At 37.5% G+C, this 16645-nt stretch overlaps 3 protein-coding genes and 1 pseudogene across 9 annotated transcripts in view; 1 reads left to right on the top strand and 3 right to left on the bottom strand.

The window, feature by feature from the left end:
- Positions 1 to 422: 422 nt before the first annotated feature.
- Positions 423 to 3317, bottom strand: LOC107602564 (alcohol dehydrogenase class-3-like; annotated as a pseudogene).
- An 878-nt stretch (positions 3318 to 4195) lies between these two features.
- LOC107602555 (alcohol dehydrogenase class-3-like) lies at positions 4196 to 5654 on the bottom strand. The gene is made up of 6 exons (XM_016295083.1): positions 5577 to 5654; positions 5370 to 5471; positions 5069 to 5219; positions 4847 to 4934; positions 4479 to 4698; positions 4196 to 4369 (listed from the first exon to the last, which is right to left on the bottom strand). The coding sequence occupies exons 1-6, from the start codon at positions 5592 to 5594 to the stop codon at positions 4196 to 4198; spliced, it is 753 nt and encodes a 250-aa protein (XP_016150569.1). The 5' UTR covers positions 5595 to 5654.
- Positions 5655 to 7296: 1642 nt separating this feature from the next.
- Positions 7297 to 12043, bottom strand: adh5l (alcohol dehydrogenase 5-like). Of its 3 annotated transcripts, XM_016295091.1 has the most exons (12): positions 11834 to 12043; positions 11784 to 11801; positions 11450 to 11533; positions 10961 to 11062; positions 10321 to 10468; positions 10043 to 10130; positions 9720 to 9939; positions 9370 to 9630; positions 9050 to 9182; positions 8807 to 8945; positions 7619 to 7688; positions 7297 to 7495 (listed from the first exon to the last, which is right to left on the bottom strand). In XM_016295091.1, the coding sequence occupies exons 2-11, from the start codon at positions 11799 to 11801 to the stop codon at positions 7664 to 7666; spliced, it is 1218 nt and encodes a 405-aa protein (XP_016150577.1). In that variant the 5' UTR covers positions 11834 to 12043; the 3' UTR covers positions 7297 to 7495; positions 7619 to 7663. The 3 variants fall into 3 exon arrangements, with proteins under 3 accessions (XP_016150577.1, XP_016150578.1, XP_016150579.1); XM_016295092.1 differs by having other exon boundaries at positions 11733 to 11844; XM_016295093.1 differs by lacking the exons at positions 11784 to 11801; positions 11834 to 12043 and having other exon boundaries at positions 11455 to 11522.
- Positions 12044 to 12152: 109 nt separating this feature from the next.
- Positions 12153 to 16645, top strand: part of tmem144b (transmembrane protein 144b) — an 8078-nt gene continuing 3585 nt past the window's right edge. For 3 of the 5 annotated variants that reach the window (XM_016295126.1, XM_016295124.1, XM_016295127.1), the window contains exons 1-7: positions 13758 to 13934; positions 14151 to 14276; positions 14346 to 14468; positions 14544 to 14643; positions 15411 to 15491; positions 15990 to 16071; positions 16506 to 16579. In XM_016295126.1, the coding sequence (XP_016150612.1) occupies positions 13808 to 13934; positions 14151 to 14276; positions 14346 to 14468; positions 14544 to 14643; positions 15411 to 15491; positions 15990 to 16071; positions 16506 to 16579 (713 nt within the window). In that variant the 5' untranslated portion in view covers positions 13758 to 13807. Of the gene's footprint in view, positions 12330 to 12545; positions 12672 to 12740; positions 12864 to 12938; positions 13039 to 13757; positions 13935 to 14150; positions 14277 to 14345; positions 14469 to 14543; positions 14644 to 15410; positions 15492 to 15989; positions 16072 to 16505; positions 16580 to 16645 lie in introns of those variants that run through there. The other 2 variants (XM_016295125.1, XM_016295128.1) reach the window with 1 other exon arrangement.

The raw sequence follows: 16645 nt of genomic DNA, 5'->3' as shown, positions 1-16645 counted from the left end.
CCCCTAGTTACACAAACCCATCCATCTCCCTATGACAAAACTCTTTCTATTTTTCTAGAGACTTCTCATGTCCCACTAGAAGACAATGAAGGCTGAGATGATATTATTTTAGATGGAAACTGGTGGATATGGCTTCAAAGGGCAATAATAGTATATGTAGTTAAGAGACAGGAGTGCTCATGGTTTGCTCTGTAACGATGTGGAACATAAACACATGAACACTTAGCGGATATTGAGCCAAGCCTCGGTGATATGAAATAATAAAGGTTAGAGTGAAGTAACTCACGAGTCTCAATGCAGACAGCATACAAAAGACAAAGGAAGTGAATAAGGATGTTTGTAGTACAAGCTTGCCATCTACTGGTGAAAAAGAAAAGATACAACCAAATCAAATGCATCAGAATAAGCTTTATTGTATGAAACCGGTATATTGTGCCTCAATACATATTCCTGGAAAATATAAGCATTTTAAAGAAGCATATCAGAAATAAAATTCTGTACAGCACATATTAAACTATACTGAATATGAAATAGCTGTGTGGCGTGACAAGTTTATTAATGTTTACTGTACAATTATGTTGAATAGGATTTGGGACCAGTGAGATCTGAACTGAGACCTATGCAGCTTTATTGCATTATAGTATTGCATTACGACAACACCGATTCTTCTCTGATTGATGTAATGTCAGAACAGAATATAAACACTTGTTTAAAGACAGTTACTTCATCTCACATCTTGATCACGGTACGAATACTGAAAAAGAGAAAGAAAGAAAGAAAGAGGTTAAGTGCATGTATGTATATGTATAGATATAGAAATAATTAGACACCATAACAAAGAATTTCTTCTCTTGACTAATGTGTGTGGTATATGACCATTCCAGAATACTGAAATATGTCAGGCATACAGTTGTAGCAATGCTTAGCACAATACAAGATCATTAGTAGAGTCACAGAACTTACCTCTTCCCAGTGATCATAAGATCGAAGGCCTGGTTAACCTGATCTAGAGTCAGTCTGTGTGTCACAAATTCATCCAGCAGAAGCTTCCCACTCATATAATCCTGTACCAACTTGGGCACTGCCTCAGCACTCTTCCAACCTGTCAATCAGACAGGAAGAACAGAGTAGTTACTTTAAATTGCAGGTGTTTTCCACTAATGCACAGTGAAATGAGAGGACTGTAAAATGATTAGACCTAATTCTCCATATCACATCAACTTGGTGCTGCAACATATAGGCTACAGTAGATCATCATAAGATATATTTTAATTTATCAGGCATGCTTTACCACCAAAATAGGAGCCTTTTAGAGTTTTTCCTAGAAGAATATCCTCAGAAACCAGAGTAAGTTCTCCCATCCTGGTCCAGCCCACCATCACACAGACTCCCCCTGCAGGAATAGTCTCTCTGATTGTAAGATATGACATTTTATCAGTTCATTCATCTGCATATGAATCCAGATCAGTAATGTTCTAGTGTGACTATATGGTAACTTGATTTGCTTTCGCAATTTGAAATAGACCTCTTTGAGCCTAAAAGTATTGTTAGATAAAAGATTCAAGACATTTGCTTTTTCGCACTAACTTACCATTACTCCCACATTCCCCACACACTCAAGACAGAAGTCAACGCCACCATTAGTCTGCTCCCTCAGCACCTCCTGAATTGGTTTACTGTGATCTTCAGGGTTCACAAACTCAGTTGCTCCAAAAGTCTTGGCGATCTCAGACTTGTCTGGATTGATGTCTACAGCGATGATCCTGGAAGCACCAGCAGCCTTGCATCCCATGACAGCTGCCAGTCCAACAGCTCCCAAACCAAACACCGCACATGTAGAGCCAGATTCTACCTGGGGAAGACAATGACAAAAAAATCTAACACATGCTACAAGCTGGTGGGATGTTATTTTTATCTTATGGAAGTGGAAATCACACACACTTTGCCTGTGTTCACTGCTGCTCCATATCCTGTAGACACTCCACAGCCCAGCAGACAGACTTTGTCCAGTGGAGCATCTGGGTGAATCTTGGTGACATTGTCCTCTGGCACAACAGTGTATTCAGAGAAGGTGCTGACACCAATAAACTGGTAAATCTGCTGATTCTTGCAGGTGATCCTGCTGGTGCCATCTGCAAGAATACATTGCTGATTTGTCTCCCTAGAAAATAAAGAAAGTGTCTAAATCAGTGTTTCTCAACCCTGGTCCTGGGCACCCCCCAGCACTGCACATTTTGTGTGTCTCCCTAATCAAACACACCTGATTCAACTCATTAGCTCATTAAAAGAAACTCCAGGACCTGAAATGGGTGTCAGATAAGGGAGACATACAAAATGTGCAGTGTTGGGGGCGCTCAGGGCCAGGGTTGAGAATGGAATTACATTATCACCAACCTCATGAATATAATCTATGAGTTCAGAAGAACAAAAAACATCACACAAACATCGCTCAGTAACATTAACTCACCAGTTTTTTGTACAGAGGTTTGTCTTTGGACTCAAACAGCGTTCGCATTGTCCACACTGTGGCACGATTAGAGGAATAACTTTATCTCCTGTAGATAAATGGTTGAATGGTAGTGAAGTGTTTTGAGTTAGTGCAAAATTTAAAGAAAAAAAATATTTACACTAAATGCTTTATGTATTATTTATTGAATGAATTACCACAGATTTTATTTTATTTTTTGCATTTGCATTTGCTTGTCATATTGTACATGTTTTTATTACATTTTTATACTTATGCAAAGGTAAATTGAGGTACAAAATGAGGTACCTTTGGACATCTTTGTGACACCTGGACCAACACTTTCCACCACTCCTGCCCCCTCATGTCCCAAGATCACAGGAAAGGGCTGGGGATTCATTGTTTTACCAACCTCATGGAGGAAAGTCCAGTCTGTGTGGCATACTCCAGATGCTATTATCTGACATTGGTCAACTGATAGTCATTAGTCTGATATATAAATACTGCTTAGTCATTCAAGCAACATCACATTGCAAGTCTACATATAAGTGTTATATGTAAACGGATTATATGCAGACATGCCCAGTGAAGTGTAATGGACCTACTTTACCTTAATTCGTACTTCATGTGCTTTGGGAGGGGCAACCTCCACCTCCTCAATGGAGAACAGTTTTCCTGGTTCCCAGGCCACTGCTGCCTTGCACTTGATCACCTTAAAGAAAAACAAAATCTCAATGTGATTTGTTTCATAGTCTTTTAAAAAAAAACATTTGAGTATTTTAGCTTTCTTTTTCCCCTTACCTATTTATGTCCTTACCTTACCCTCAGTTTCCATGCTAACCACACACTTTTAATACAATTAATCGTTTCCAATGTTGTCTATAAACTGCCTCCTAAAAGGACATGAACAACAATAAAAAAAAAAATTTTAAATGCTGAAACTTGTGTTAAAGGTTTTTTTCACCTCCATAAATTGAACAGGTTGGAGAATGGTTTGTTTCAAAACGTTTCCAAAATATATGATAGTTCTTCTGACATTGCATTAACACATGATGTATGTAACACTGTTTTTTTATTGTCACATACAAATAACATATTGTGGTTTTTAAATATGATGGCTATGGCTAATTATAAATATACATGCATTCTTGCAATATTTTAAATATTTGTGAGGGCATAATTTACTGTTAGTACCATCCCACTTTAACTTAACATGTTAAATGAAAGGGGACAGTAGCTTTCATGTAAATTGGGTCACTTTAAAGCTATTCTGATGGATTATCATCATTCATAAACTGTTCCACTAATATTTGTATCTGTGCACATAGGCATGACATTGCATATATGGTATCATATGTGTTACTCACCCCTGTGTGGTGTAGCAATAAGGAAGTACACTCTTAAAAATAAAGGTGCTTCACGATGCCATAGAAGAACCTTTTTGTCTAAATGGTTCCATAAAGAACCTTTAATATCTGAAGAACCTTTCTGTTTCACAAATGGTTCTTTGTGGCAAAATAAGGTTCTTCAGATTACAAAAAGGTAAGAAAGAGATGGTTCTTTAAAGAACCTTTGACAATGGTTCTTTCTGGAACCAAAAATGGTTCTTCTATGGCATTGCTTGAACCTTTTGAAGCACCTTTATTTTTAAGAGTGTATGCAAGTGCACTATATCGTTACATTCATTCAAGTTTACATTACGAAGCATGCAACACTTTTCGTAGTAGAATGCTAATGTTTAGGGTTCACAAACTCAGTTGCTCCAAAAGTCTTGGCAATCTCAGACTTGTCTGGGTTGATGTCAACGGCAATGATCCTGGAAGCACCGGCAGCCTTGCATCCCATGACAGCTGCCAGTCCAACAGCTCCCAAACCAAACACCGCACATGTAGAGCCAGATTCTACCTGTGGAAGACAATGCCAAAAAATATAACACACGCTACACGCTGGTGTGATGTTATTTCTATTTTACGTATTGCTTTATATTCCAGTGGAAATCAGACATCACACACACTTTGCCTGTGTTCACTGCTGCCCCATATCCTGTAGACACTCCACAGCCCAGCAGACAGACTCTGTCCAGTGGAGCGTCTGGGTGAATCTTGGTGACATTGTCCTCTGGCACAACAGTGTATTCAGAGAAGGTGCTGATACCAATAAACTGGTAAATCTGCTGATTCTTGCAGGTGATCCTACTGGTGCCATCTGCAAGAAGACATTGCTGAGTTTTCTTCCTAGGAAATAAAGAGAGTCTAAATGGAATTGGCTTGTTGTTGTTTTTCACCCACCTCGTGAATATAGTCTGAGTTCAGAAGAACAAACAAACAAAAAAAGAAAATAAATCACACAAACATCACTCAGTAGTAAGTAATATTAACTCACCAGTTTTTGGTACAGAGGTTTGTCTTTGGATTCAGGCAGCGTTCACATTGTCCACACTGTGGCACAACTAGAGGAATAACTTTATCTCCTATAGATAAATGGTTGAATGGTAGTGCAGTGTTTTGAATTAGAGCAAAAATTTAAGGAAAAAATAAAGCAGATTTATTTACATTAAATAAATAAAAAAAATAAAAACCTTTCCATGGTGGAATTTTTGTTTACCTTTAGACATCTTTGTGACACCTGGACCAACACTCTCCACCACTCCTGCCCCCTCATGTCCCAAGATCACAGGAAAGGGCTGGGGATTCATTGTTTTACCAACCTCATGGAGGAAAGTCCAGTCTGTGTGGCATACTCCAGATGCTATTATCTGACATTGGTCAACTGATAGTCATTAGTCTGATATATAAATACTGCTTAGTCATTCAAGCAACATCACATTGCAAGTCTACATATAAGTGTTATATGTAAACGGATTATATGCAGACATGCCCAGTGAAGTGTAATGGACCTACTTTACCTTAATTCGTACTTCATGTGCTTTGGGAGGGGCAACCTCCACCTCCTCAATGGAGAACAGTTTTCCTGGTTCCCAGGCCACTGCTGCCTTGCACTTGATCACCTTAAAGAAAAACAAAATCTCAATGTGATTTGTTTCATAGTCTTTTAAAAAAAAACATTTGAGTATTTTAGCTTTCTTTTTCCCCTTACCTATTTATGTCCTTACCTTACCCTCAGTTTCCATGCTAACCACACACTTTTAATACAATTAATCGTTTCCAATGTTGTCTATAAACTGCCTCCTAAAAGGACATGAACAACAATAAAAAAAAAAATTTTAAATGCTGAAACTTGTGTTAAAGGTTTTTTTCACCTCCATAAATTGAACAGGTTGGAGAATGGTTTGTTTCAAAACGTTTCCAAAATATATGATAGTTCTTCTGACATTGCATTAACACATGATGTATGTAACACTGTTTTTTTATTGTCACATACAAATAACATATTGTGGTTTTTAAATATGATGGCTATGGCTAATTATAAATATACATGCATTCTTGCAATATTTTAAATATTTGTGAGGGCATAATTTACTGTTAGTACCATCCCACTTTAACTTAACATGTTAAATGAAAGGGGACAGTAGCTTTCATGTAAATTGGGTCACTTTAAAGCTATTCTGATGGATTATCATCATTCATAAACTGTTCCACTAATATTTGTATCTGTGCACATAGGCATGACATTGCATATATGGTATCATATGTGTTACTCACCCCTGTGTGGTGTAGCAATAAGGAAGTACACTCTTAAAAATAAAGGTGCTTCACGATGCCATAGAAGAACCTTTTTGTCTAAATGGTTCCATAAAGAACCTTTAATATCTGAAGAACCTTTCTGTTTCACAAATGGTTCTTTGTGGCAAAATAAGGTTCTTCAGATTACAAAAAGGTAAGAAAGAGATGGTTCTTTAAAGAACCTTTGACAATGGTTCTTTCTGGAACCAAAAATGGTTCTTCTATGGCATCGCTTGAACCTTTTGAAGCACCTTTATTTTTAAGAGTGTATGCAAGTGCACTATATCGTTACATTCATTCAAGTTTACATTACGAAGCATGCAACACTTTTCGTAGTAGAACCAAAACTCCATCAGTGACAGAATGGAGAAAAAACCTTGGGAGAAACCAGGCTCAGTCGGGGGGCCAGTTCTCCTCTGACCTCTGACCTCCTCTGTAACTGGTACACATTTCTTAAACATTAAATCTACAGGTACAAATCATTGCGTAATATCCATACTAACACTATACTAATGAATTTTCAAATTCATTTACATTTAGGGGATTGTGACGTCCCTCAAAGCTAAAATTTAGTTTTGACTAGTTCACAGTATTTAGAATGCATTCAGTAAAACAGATGACTTCATGCACAGATTTACAGTTTGCAAATGTTTGTATGCTATTAATAACTTACATGCAGAGCTGGTTTTGTCAGGGCTCAGGAGAGGACCTGCTGGTACTAGTGTATTTGTACTAGTGCACAGCTGCTATATGATTATTCAAAACGTGTTACTGGCTGATTGACCAATACAGCAGCTGAACAAAGTCCTGCTTGCATGTGATTGGGTGACCCGCAGATAACTACAGTATGGGTCAACCTTCCTCTTCCCAACGGTGGCAAAAGCAAAACAAGTTTGGTCATGATCAGCATATATTGAAGCCCCATGGAAATTTGCAACACTTAACTGAAGGTAATTCAATGACGGTAAGCCTAAAAGAAATAATAAAAGTTAGACCGGTGAAATTTTACACTGTTGGTCTCAAGGCACACAGAAGGGAGAGATACACTTGCTGTACAGTGTACATTGAGAGAAAAGAAATTGAGTAAATAAGGATGTCCTGCAGTGCAAGCTTGCCATCTGCTGCTAATAGAGAAGAGATACAACCAAATCAAATTCAACAAACTTGGCTTTATTGTGTGGAACAGTTTCTGATCATAACAGACATGGTATTTGTATTCTCCTTGAGACAATAGACAAAAAAACAAGCAACGCTTTATTCAGTGAATGTGACTTCTCCTTTCCTTCGGCACTTTTAATTCGCTGTGCCTGTGTACTTTAGCCAATACATACAGGCAGTGAAAAGGGACCTTTGGATTAGCAGACAGATAATCATTTTCTTTTTCTTTGTAAATCTTGCAAAAAAGTCTTTTATACTAGTCTGCAAAGTACATAATGACATTGTGAGGCTTTAGAGAGGTAGAGGAACCCACCAAAATACTTGAGTTGTTTGAAGGATATTGAGAATCATCTCCATTTCACATCTCAATCACTGTCCGGATACTAAGAAAGAGAGAAGCAAATGAACAAATTACATAAGATTTTTGCAAATTGTTCATGCCTAGACTTTTTATTGTGGGATTTGAAACTATAAACAGAGAGAGAGAGTTTTCCCTATGTATTTTATAAATGTATCCATTCATGTATGATCATTTAGTTCTCTTAAACCCCGCCCCTCCACAATACATTTTTTTTTCAATAATCTGTTACACACAATACAGAAGAAAAGATCTGTCACTACTTCAGTTTCATCACAATTTAATATAATATTGCAATACCATATGAACATGCCCGTAGCCAGCTATGAGGTCACTGAGGTCCAGACCTCTGTAAATGTTTGAATTTGAATTTGTTCTCTAATTTTCTGTTTAACACTCCACATATGAGTGTCTGCATGTGTAATTTCAGTTTATTTTTTATTTATTTCTCTGTTTTTATTTGTTTTAATAACAATATCTGGCAACACTGCATCGTTGGCTCTTAAACTGACAGTAATCAAAAAAGCCCACGGATAGGTTATTGTTGACAGGATTCACATTCGGTAAGGCAAATGCAAAAAAATATCATGATACTATCTGTCAGAAACGTTACCAAACGTTACAAAAAAAGTATCAACGTTATCAAAAACAGTTATCATATACAAAGTTATCATCTATAGAGGAATGACAAACTATAATAGTAATATGTAGCTATTGTTGCATGACTAATAAACAACTGATACAATTATCCACCCTATAGTAAAGTATTAATCAGTTTTGATGCAATAAATATGGTATAATTTAACAATGTTCATCCCTCCAAAACAGAGAAAACATCTTTCACATACCTGTCTCTTTTAAAGTGTTAAGTGTATATAAAGTTGTGTTTGTAGAGGTAATTAACCAATAGCACAATTCTTAACCCCACCCAAGACCTCACTAATTTTCAAACCCTGGCTGCGGCCATGCATATGAACTGTGAGAGTTATTCTAAAGATGAATGAATTTATATAATATATTAACATTTGATTATGCTGAACATTACATAATATTACAAGATTATTTAGCATATAACATTTTCTTGTGTTTTTCATCATAAAACAAATCAATAATTGTGTTCATTAATAGATGCAAAAAACTGACCTTTTCCCAGTGATCATGTGATCGAAGGCCTGGTTAACCTGATCTAGAGTCAGTCTGTGTGTCACAAATTCATCCAGCAGAAGCTTCCCGCTCATATAGTCTTGAACAAGTCTGGGCACTGCCTCAACACTCTTCCAACCTGTCAATCAGAAAAACAACAGGTTAATTACTGAAAAATTATTCATTTTGCGCATTTACCATCCAAACAGCTCACACTACACTAAATACATGGAAAGCATTTACCTCCAAAATAAGTGCCTTTCAGAGTTCTTCCTAGAAGGATATCCAGGGGGGCCAGAGAAAGTTCCTCCACCTCAATCCAACCCACAATCACACAGATTCCCCCTGCAGGACTACACGCTTCCACAGCAGCCCTCTAATCAGAGGAAATTGTATTAGTTCAATTAACCTCAGGGCACATACAGTAAATTACTTTCTTCTACATGGCAACTTGACTTGCTTACATAAACGACACTGAAGTAAGAACATCTTTGAAAATTACAGCTCTACTAATAAACTTACAGTTAATTAAACAATAATACACACTGGTTATAGGAACTTACCATTACTCCCACATTCCCCACACACTCAAGAGAGAAGTCAACGCCACCATTAGACAGCTCCCTCAGCACCTCCTGAATGGGTTTACTGTGGTCTTTAGGGTTCACAAACTCAGTTGCTCCAAAAGTCTTGGCGATCTCAGACTTGTCTGGATTGATGTCTACAGCGATGATCCTGGAAGCACCAGCAGCCTTGCATCCCATGACAGCTGCCAGTCCAACAGCTCCCAAACCAAACACCGCACATGTAGAGCCAGATTCTACCTGGGGAAGACAATGACAAAAAAATCTAACACATGCTACAAGCTGGTGGGATGTTATTTTTATCTTATGGAAGTGGAAATCACACACACTTTGCCTGTGTTCACTGCTGCTCCATATCCTGTAGACACTCCACAGCCCAGCAGACAGACTTTGTCCAGTGGAGCATCTGGGTGAATCTTGGTGACATTGTCCTCTGGCACAACAGTGTATTCAGAGAAGGTGCTGACACCAATAAACTGGTAAATCTGCTGATTCTTGCAGGTGATCCTGCTGGTGCCATCTGCAAGAACACCCTGTTGAGTTTTGTCCCTTGGAGGAAGAGAAAAATACAGTTAACATCTATTCAAAAGCAGATGAAAAAAAAACTTGTATTTACTATAAATAAATAGGGTATTAATATTATTATTATAACCAGTCTTTGGTGCAGAGGTTTGTCTTTGGACTCAGGCAGCGTTCACACTGTCCACACTGTGGCAGGAACAGAGGAATGACTTTATCTCCTGCAGATATATAAAAATGACATGCTCTGAAATAATGCATGTCACATGCCTACACACTTCTACATTCATGTATCTAGGGCAAAGTGATTAAGATGAAGCAATTGAGAAATCAGAACTTACATTTAGAAACATTTTATATCTAGGTAGAAGTAAGAATATTAAAAGTGTTTATGATGGATTTTTGGTTTACCTTTAGATACCTTTGTGACACCTGGACCAACACTCTCCACAATCCCAGCCCCTTCATGTCCCAGGATCAAAGGAAAAGGTCGTGGCTTCATTTGAGCAACATCATACAGGTAAGCCCAATCTGAGTGGCATACTCCAGATGCTACTATCTAAAAAGAGTTGATGAAAAGACACTTCTTAGTGAAATAAAATAATTGTGATGAGAGGGGCGGGGCCGAGAGCCGTGGGAACGGAGCGAGGCCAGTGGAGTAAATGCTCTAGGCCTGGACTTCTCTCCTCCAACACTGTCGTCCCTCCTCCTTTTATCCTTCCGGAGCTCCTCCGTGGGACTCGAGACCGGTGAGTGGCACAGGTGTCGCGCATTAGCATTTACTCCACCGGCCTCGCTCCGTTCCCACGGCTCTCAGCCTCGCCCCTCTCGTCACAATAATACTTGGTTCTTTGAAAGCACAATAAAAAAATAAAAATTGAAATACAAATATTTAAATACAATTTTTAAAATAATGGTCAATTTAAAAGCATACAGTTCATAGCAATAAATATGGTTATTCTCTGGCCTATTTTTAAGTTGTGTTTTAAGTTTAGGTTTACATTTATACTACATCTAGCCTAACACGATAAATGTAGTGTTATGGATCTACCTTAATTCGTACTTCATGTGCTTTGGGAGGGGCAACCTTCACCTCCTCAATGGAGAGTGCTTTTCCTGGTTCCCAGGCCACTGCTGCCTTGCACTCGATCACCTTAGGAATAAAATTATTATGCACTACCATTCAAGCCTTTTTTTTAAATGACAGATAAGACTTTTACAATGTTACGAAAGATTTCTATTTAATGCTGTTATTTCTATTTATCAAAGAATCCTAAAATGCATCACGGTTTCCTCAATATATATTATGCAGCACAACAGTGCAGTTTTGAACATTGAAAATAATAAGAAATATTTCTTGAGCACCAAATCAACACATTAGAAGGATTTCTTAAGGATCATGCTGTTATTTTAAATTGTAATATTATTATTATTATTACTGTGTTTTTGTCAAATACATCAAATAAATGCAGCGTTGGTGAGCATTAGGGACTGTTTTAGTTTGCTACAACAATACATTAATTTCCTGTTATGTCCTTACCTTACCCTCAGTTTTCATGGCAACGACACACTTTTGATACAGTGACAACGCTGCAGAGATAGAACATCTATGCCAGTTAAAATGCTGAAACAAAAGCAGAAATAGTCTGATGATTATACAAAAAAGGTTATTCATGTCAAGGATTTTTCACTGCCTACTAATTCTAGTAACGTACTCTTGTCAGTCTACTGTGCTATTCATCTCTTACTTCACATTTCAACATTTTACCATTCAAAAGGACGTTAAATACTGGAAATACATAGTATTATTACTCTTAACTCACTCAGTGATTACTGTTTGTCGGGGTTAGGCTAAAGAGCAGTGTTGTTGGTACTTCTTTTCTGCATTGCATATTCAGAATTTGGGATGCTGGCCAAACCTCATGTGATTGGCTAACCGGCCTCCTTCTGCGCAAGGCTGGCGGAATCAAAACAAGCTGGAAAGCAATCTCCATCTAGTGGAGCTGTTTGGAAACTGCGTTCAATTTCAAGCAAAAACTCACCCCAAATTTGTTATACTTTTTATACCCTCAGTTACAAACCCGTATGACTTTCTTCTTTAGACACAAAATGAGAGTTAATTCACCATTCCCCCTTTTTTATTTTATTTTTTATAAACTCTAATGTAAATGGTGACTGAGGCTCCTTTAAAGAAAAATAAGTACCTCCTCACAACACCCTGATTGGTTAGTCGGGCAGGATAGTGGGGCCAATTAATGACACCTGGTTTACAACAAACCACTTCACTGCATTCATGCATTGCCATAATAACAAATGCAGTGCTTATCCCCTGAGTAAAGGGCAACATAGGACACTGATGGCTCTGCTAGCTGTAATTGTGCTTTTTGTTGTAAGATGCTGTAGCACATTGTCAGCTGAAGGTATATTAAATGTTAAATATTAAAAACAAAGTTAAATATTTTGATCGATCTATTGCTGACTGACATTATGCTGCTGTGTCACCTCTGGGTGTGTGGGCTTGGCAATTGCTGTGCTTAGAAATTAATCAGTCGCTCTATTGCAGACAGTTATTATGCTTTTTTGAAACATGCATGCAACAAGTGTGTGGGCAACCTTCAGTTTTGTTTTATACCTAGAGCCGTTGTCCTCTAATAATGAAGCCAGTAGTACAGACACCACTTATGGCTTTGTGGCCTGTGTGATTGCAGTGCTGTTTTATGGAAGTTATTTCGTTCCTGTTAAAACCGTTGATACCGGTGATGGTGAGTTTAACTTTTATGCTTCAAGCCAACATTTGAATGACTGTGTGCTAAAATCTGTTGTCTTTACAGGAATGTTTTTTCAGTGGATTTGCTGTTCAGCTATATGGTTTGTTGGACTGGTTACAGACACATTGTTTCGCCCCTCCAGAGCCCATCCTGCTGCTATGCTTGGAGGAGCACTTTGGGCCACTGGTAAATCATATGTGTGAGTGAATAAACCTGTGTTTAATATACACCGATGTTATTTGTAACAGATTTACCTCTCAGGAAATATAACAGCAGTCCCAGTTGTGAAGTTTATTGGCCTCGGACTTGGAATTTTGCTTTGGGGATCCAGTGGATTGCTAATTGGATGGGCAAGCTCAAGGTAAGCCGGACTGATGTTTGACAGAAGGGGCTTAAACTAGGGATGAATTGAATTTCCTGATGTAAAACTTTGGAACATGGATTTCCATGCTGGCCCAGGCTAGTTTATGCCATTTGAGTTGGTTAAGCAGTCCATTGGTGACGTAAGCAAATACTGAGAACAATTTCTTGATGCAGCTTAAATCATTGCAAAATATGCAATGTTAAGCAGTTTATGTAAGATGACAGATCATTGTGACTTTTTTAAAATACATTATTTGTGCTTATTTTTAACTTTAGCTCATCTGTAATCAAGTAACAGGTTCTGTGATCTGAATGTCTATTTGCATGCCTTTTTGAAATTTAGAGTCTTACTTTTTCTCAGAAGTATGATGTTGCACTGGTTTAGTGCACGTTTTAAAAATATTATTTTAAGCTGTAACACTTTAGATTGAGGTTCCATTTGTTAACGCTAGTTAACTACTTTTGTTAACATGGACTGACAAAAAAAAGCGCTTCTAAAGTATTTATAAAACTCACCCCAAATTTGTTATACTTTTTATACCCTCAGTTACAAACCCGTATGACTTTCTTCTTTAGACACAAAATGAGAGTTAATTCACCATTCCCCCTTTTTTATTTTATTTTTTATAAACTCTAATGTAAATGGTGACTGAGGCTCCTTTAAAGAAAAATAAGTACCTCCTCACAACACCCTGATTGGTTAGTCGGGCAGGATAGTGGGGCCAATTAATGACACCTGGTTTACAACAAACCACTTCACTGCATTCATGCATTGCCATAATAACAAATGCAGTGCTTATCCCCTGAGTAAAGGGCAACATAGGACACTGATGGATCTGCTAGCTGTAATTGTGCTTTTTGTTGTAAGATGCTGTAGCACATTGTCAGCTGAAGGTATATTAAATGTTAAATATTAAAAACAAAGTTAAATATTTTGATCGATCTATTGCTGACTGACATTATGCTGCTGTGTCACCTCTGGGTGTGTGGGCTTGGCAATTGCTGTGCTTAGAAATTAATCAGTCGCTCTATTGCAGACAGTTATTATGCTTTTTTGAAACATGCATGCAACAAGTGTGTGGGCAACCTTCAGTTTTGTTTTATACCTAGAGCCGTTGTCCTCTAATAATGAAGCCAGTAGTACAGACACCACTTATGGCTTTGTGGCCTGTGTGATTGCAGTGCTGTTTTATGGAAGTTATTTCGTTCCTGTTAAAACCGTTGATACCGGTGATGGTGAGTTTAACTTTTATGCTTCAAGCCAACATTTGAATGACTGTGTGCTAAAATCTGTTGTCTTTACAGGAATGTTTTTTCAGTGGATTTGCTGTTCAGCTATATGGTTTGTTGGACTGGTTACAGACACATTGTTTCGCCCCTCCAGAGCCCATCCTGCTGCTATGCTTGGAGGAGCACTTTGGGCCACTGGTAAATCATATGTGTGAGTGAATAAACCTGTGTTTAATATACACCGATGTTATTTGTAACAGATTTACCTCTCAGGAAATATAACAGCAGTCCCAGTTGTGAAGTTTATTGGCCTCGGACTTGGAATTTTGCTTTGGGGATCCAGTGGATTGCTAATTGGATGGGCAAGCTCAAGGTAAGCCGGACTGATGTTTGACAGAAGGGGCTTAAACTAGGGATGAATTGAATTTCCTGATGTAAAACTTTGGAACATGGATTTCCATGCTGGCCCAGGCTAGTTTATGCCATTTGAGTTGGTTAAGCAGTCCATTGGTGACGTAAGCAAATACTGAGAACAATTTCTTGATGCAGCTTAAATCATTGCAAAATATGCAATGTTAAGCAGTTTATGTAAGATGACAGATCATTGTGACTTTTTTTAAATACATTATTTGTGCTTATTTTTAACTTTAGCTCATCTGTAATCAAGTAACAGGTTTTGTGATCTGAATGTCTATTTGCATGCCTTTTTGAAATTTAGAGTCTTACTTTTTCTCAGAAGTATGATGTTGCACTGGTTTAGTGCACGTTTTAAAAATATTATTTTAAGCTGTAACACTTTAGATTGAGGTTCCATTTGTTAACGCTAGTTAACTACTTTTGTTAACATGGACTGACAAAAAAAAGCGCTTCTAAAGTATTTATTAATCTTAATGCAAATTCCAACATTTACTAATGCATGATTAAAAATCAAAAGTTATAAATGTTAATATTTGTTATTATTGGACCTGAGCTAACATAAACTAGCAATAAACAGTTGTATTGTTATTAACTTACTTTAACAAAGATTAATAATGTAACTGCTCATTGTTGGTTAATATCATGGGACTTTATTGTAAAGTGTTATCCATAGTTTTAATTAAAGGCAGATGTGAATTTACCTCTTAATTCGTTCCTTTCAAGGTTTGGCTGGTTTGGTCTGAATCCAGAGGAAGTATCCAAACCAATACACAATTATTGTGGAGCTGGCCTTTGTCTGCTAAGGTAATGAGAGAGCAGGCAATGTGATATCCTTAAGCATTAGTTGTGTGCATAGTATTTGAAGGCAGACCATTAAGAGGATATTTCTTTGGTTAATGAAGGCTGACATTTTACAAAGTAATTGTGTGTTCTCAAAAGGATGGTCAAAACCCACGACCATGGAAAGGAAATGCTGCAGGCACACTGATTTAATATGGTTAGACAATATTTCCATCCCAAAAATTTGTCTAGTTCACTTAGGAGTTACACCTCACAAAGATCTTTTTGAGATCAAAGAGCTGCTGTCTTTACTCGTCTAAAAGTTTCTCTGAAATTGAAAATGTAATATACTATGTAAGGCATGATAAATCTCCTCCGAAGACCTGAAGTCACTTTGTATTGGATCCACAGTACCATCTGATTTTATGGGATATGGAATAAAAACATCCTTACCTTTTATTTATTGTGAGAGAGAACCCTGTAGTACAGTTTTTACGTAACACAATCATGTCTTTGTTTCAGTGCCATCATATTCTTTTTTGTGAAAAGTGATGTTCAGAAACGCACATCTGCCGAATCCATGCCTTTGTTGATTGATGATAGGGTAGGTTTGTTAAGGCTTTTCCTCATAAAGAGCTATTATGATTGTTTATAAGGCATGATAAATCTCCTCCGAAGACCTGAAGTCACTTTGTATTGGATCCACAGTACCATCTGATTTTATGGGATATGGAATAAAAACATCCTTACCTTTTATTTATTGTGAGAGAGAACCCTGTGGTACAGTTTTTATGTAACACAATCATGTCTTTGTTTCAGTGCCATCATATTCTTTTTTGTGAAAAGTGATGTTCAGAAACGCACATCTGCCGAATCCATGCCTTTGTTGATTGATGATAGGGTAGGTTTGTTAAGGCTTTTCCTCATAAAGAGCTATTATGATTGTTTACGCAGAATATTGTTTTGTGTATTATGTCTTCGATACACAAATCTTTGCTGAGATTTTGTGCGTACGTGCATTCACACGTCTGTCTTCAGAGGTTGAATCCAGACAGCACAAGCCCCAGTGATTCATGGGTGGACACAATTTCACCAAAGAGCAAGAGAGTTTTGTAAGTATTTGTAGGCCCAAGTTCCTTTTTTTTTTTTTTTTTGCAGTTTTCCTCATATTTCCAGTC

Source organism: Sinocyclocheilus grahami, unplaced genomic scaffold, assembly GCF_001515645.1.
Source record: "Sinocyclocheilus grahami isolate Dianchi unplaced genomic scaffold, SAMN03320097.WGS_v1.1 scaffold330.1, whole genome shotgun sequence".
In the NCBI taxonomy this organism is placed as follows: domain Eukaryota; kingdom Metazoa; phylum Chordata; class Actinopteri; order Cypriniformes; family Cyprinidae; genus Sinocyclocheilus; species Sinocyclocheilus grahami.
The sequence above is the reverse complement of the archived record's forward strand: the minus strand, read 5'-3'. Positions and strand labels throughout refer to the sequence as shown.